This window comes from Stegostoma tigrinum, chromosome 34, assembly GCF_030684315.1.
Source record: "Stegostoma tigrinum isolate sSteTig4 chromosome 34, sSteTig4.hap1, whole genome shotgun sequence".
Lineage (NCBI taxonomy): Eukaryota > Metazoa > Chordata > Chondrichthyes > Orectolobiformes > Stegostomatidae > Stegostoma > Stegostoma tigrinum.
In genome coordinates this window covers 14,229,409-14,231,710 of record NC_081387.1, presented here as the reverse complement: position 1 = coordinate 14,231,710, position 2,302 = coordinate 14,229,409, and the positions used below count along the sequence as shown (strand labels likewise).

At 57.2% G+C, this 2,302-nt stretch overlaps 1 protein-coding gene across 1 annotated transcript in view; it reads right to left on the bottom strand.

Annotated features, from left to right (window-relative positions):
• vars2 (valyl-tRNA synthetase 2, mitochondrial) overlaps positions 1-2,302 on the bottom strand; it is a 54,741-nt gene continuing 52,439 nt past the window's right edge. The window contains exons 24-25 of the mRNA XM_059639610.1: positions 1,418-1,867; positions 1-378 (exon numbers count right to left, since the gene is read on the bottom strand). Of these exons, the coding sequence (XP_059495593.1) occupies positions 298-378; positions 1,418-1,867 (531 nt within the window). The 3' untranslated portion in view covers positions 1-297. The remainder of the gene's footprint in view (positions 379-1,417; positions 1,868-2,302) is intronic.

Sequence of the window (2,302 nt, the reverse complement as noted above, 5' to 3'; positions counted from 1 at the left end):
CCGTGTTTGAAAACCTTTTATTTACAGTCAGGCCATTCCCCCCGATCCAATCACTCCAGTTCTGGGCTCTTAGGCGTACCCACAGCGTACATTCTACATCTTGCTGTGTCTCAGGCCAAAGTTGAAAATTGCAGGTCACAGCCTGGCTTCGGAGTTGCTCCCCTTCATCTAAGCCCATGGCACAGACAGGATTTAGCTCAGCAACAATCCCAGACGGCACGGCCAGGTGAGGGGAGGGATCAGTCTTCCCTGAGGACGGAACCGCGGCTTCCAGGTCACACTGCCCCTCGGGACCTGTCACCGTGGATTTTCCGAAAGGCCCTGTAGACCGCGGATGGCCTGCAGCACTCGCTCCAGCTCTGCCTGCAGAGAGCGAACCTGTTGTTTGGGGGTTGGGTGGGAGGGCATGGAAGAAAAATAACAAAACGAGGATCAGTAATGCCCACAGTCTGAGTTCCCAACAGCAACAGATATATGGGAACAGCATTCCCCTGAAGTTTCCGCTCCACATCACTCCTGACATCTTTGAATCCCCACAGCAGGGAATTAAGCCATTCTGCCCATCCGGTCCATATTAACCCTCTGAATTCTATCCAGACCCAGCCCCCACTACTCCCTATCATTGCAACCATGCATTTCCCAAAGCCAAACCACCCGAGCCTGCACGTCTTTTGGACTGCAGGAGGAATCCAGAGCACCCGGAGGGAACCCAAGCAGACACTGGGAGAACGTGCAAACTCCACACAGACAGTTGCCTGAGTCTGGGGTCGAACCCAGGTCCCCGACGCTGTGACGCAGCGGCGTTAACCACTGAGCCACTGTGCCCAGCCCAGACAAGGAACCAGACTGTCGCCCTTTCACTTGGTCACCGGGTCCAAGTCCTGAGTGTCCCTCCCAAAGGCACTGCCTCTGTGCAGTTACTGCAGCACCCGCCCCCCCCACCCCCACAGCGGCCTCTTCAGGCAGAGACAGTAATGGGGGGGGGGTGCAAGCAGTCGTGTTGGCAAGGGCTGGGGAGCGAGGGGCAGGGAGCAGTCATGTTGGCAAGGCCTGGGGAGCGAGGGGCGGGCAGAAAGGGGGGAAGGAGAGGTGGGTGGGCGGAGAGCGGGGGAGAGAGAGGCAGGCAGAGAGGGAGGGGAGTGAGAAGTGGGAGGGGCGTGGCGAGGGGGTTGGAGGGGCGTGCCGAGGGGGAGAGGGAGGGGTTTGGACGGATTGGTTAGGGGGTGGTAGGGGCGTGGCGAGAGGGTTGGAGGGGCATGGGGAGGGGTTGGTGAGGGAGGGCTCCTGACCCCCACCCCGTGCTCTGGGTTGGAGCCGCTGCAGGCAGGGTTGTCTGATGCCAGCTGGCCCGGGCAGCGAGGTCCTGCCCTGTCCCAACTACCCACTGCCCGCCCTGCTCCAGCCAAGGGCTCCTCACCTTCTGGGTGTTCTCCTCTCGGATTCTCTCTGGAACCTTCTCTTCATATCCAGGGATAAGCGTCCTGGTGATGGCGGCTGACAGCTGCTCCCCGATCTGTCGCTGCTTTGCCGACAGCCTCTCCACCTCCTTCTGGGGATCGATAAGGCCCTGCCCAAGAGGAGCACGGATATCAGCTGGAAGGGCGGTGTGCGCGAGTGAGAGCGGCGTGTGCGAGGAAGTGTGTGAAATGGGAGTAACAGAGACAGTGTGAGAGAGAGCGAGAGAGAAAGCGAGAGAGAACGAGTTTGAGAGCATGTACAAGAGCGAGAGCAAGAATGAATGAGTGACAGCTAGAATGAGAGAGTGAAAGTGAGTGTGAGAGTGAGAATGAAAATGAGAATGAGAGTGCATGCATTTCTGAGGGCTTCGTTCTCTCTGCACCAGCTCACTGCCTTTTCCCCACTCTACCTACCCTGCTCACCCACTTCCTCTTCGGACTCTCTCCATCCTCACTCGCCCTTTCCCATTCTGACCCACGGCACCCCGTCCCTCCCATTCTGATTCGCCCCCTATTTCTCTCCCTCCCACACGTCCCTCCACCAAACCCTGAAATGTTAGCCAAAAGAACTGCAGATGCTGTATATCAGGAACAAAAACAAAGTTGCTAGAAAAGCTTAGGAGGTCTGGCAGCATCCGTGGAGGAGAAAAAAAGAGTTAACGTTTCAGGTCCGGTGACCCTTCCTCAGAACGGAGTGAAGTTTTGAGGAAGGGTCACTGGACCCGAAACGTTAACTCTGTTTTCTCCTCCACAGATGCTGCCAGACCTGCTGAGCTTTTCCAGCGACTTTGCTTTTGTTCCTGAAATGTTAGCATCTGCCTCTCCTTCCACAGGAGATGCTCAAT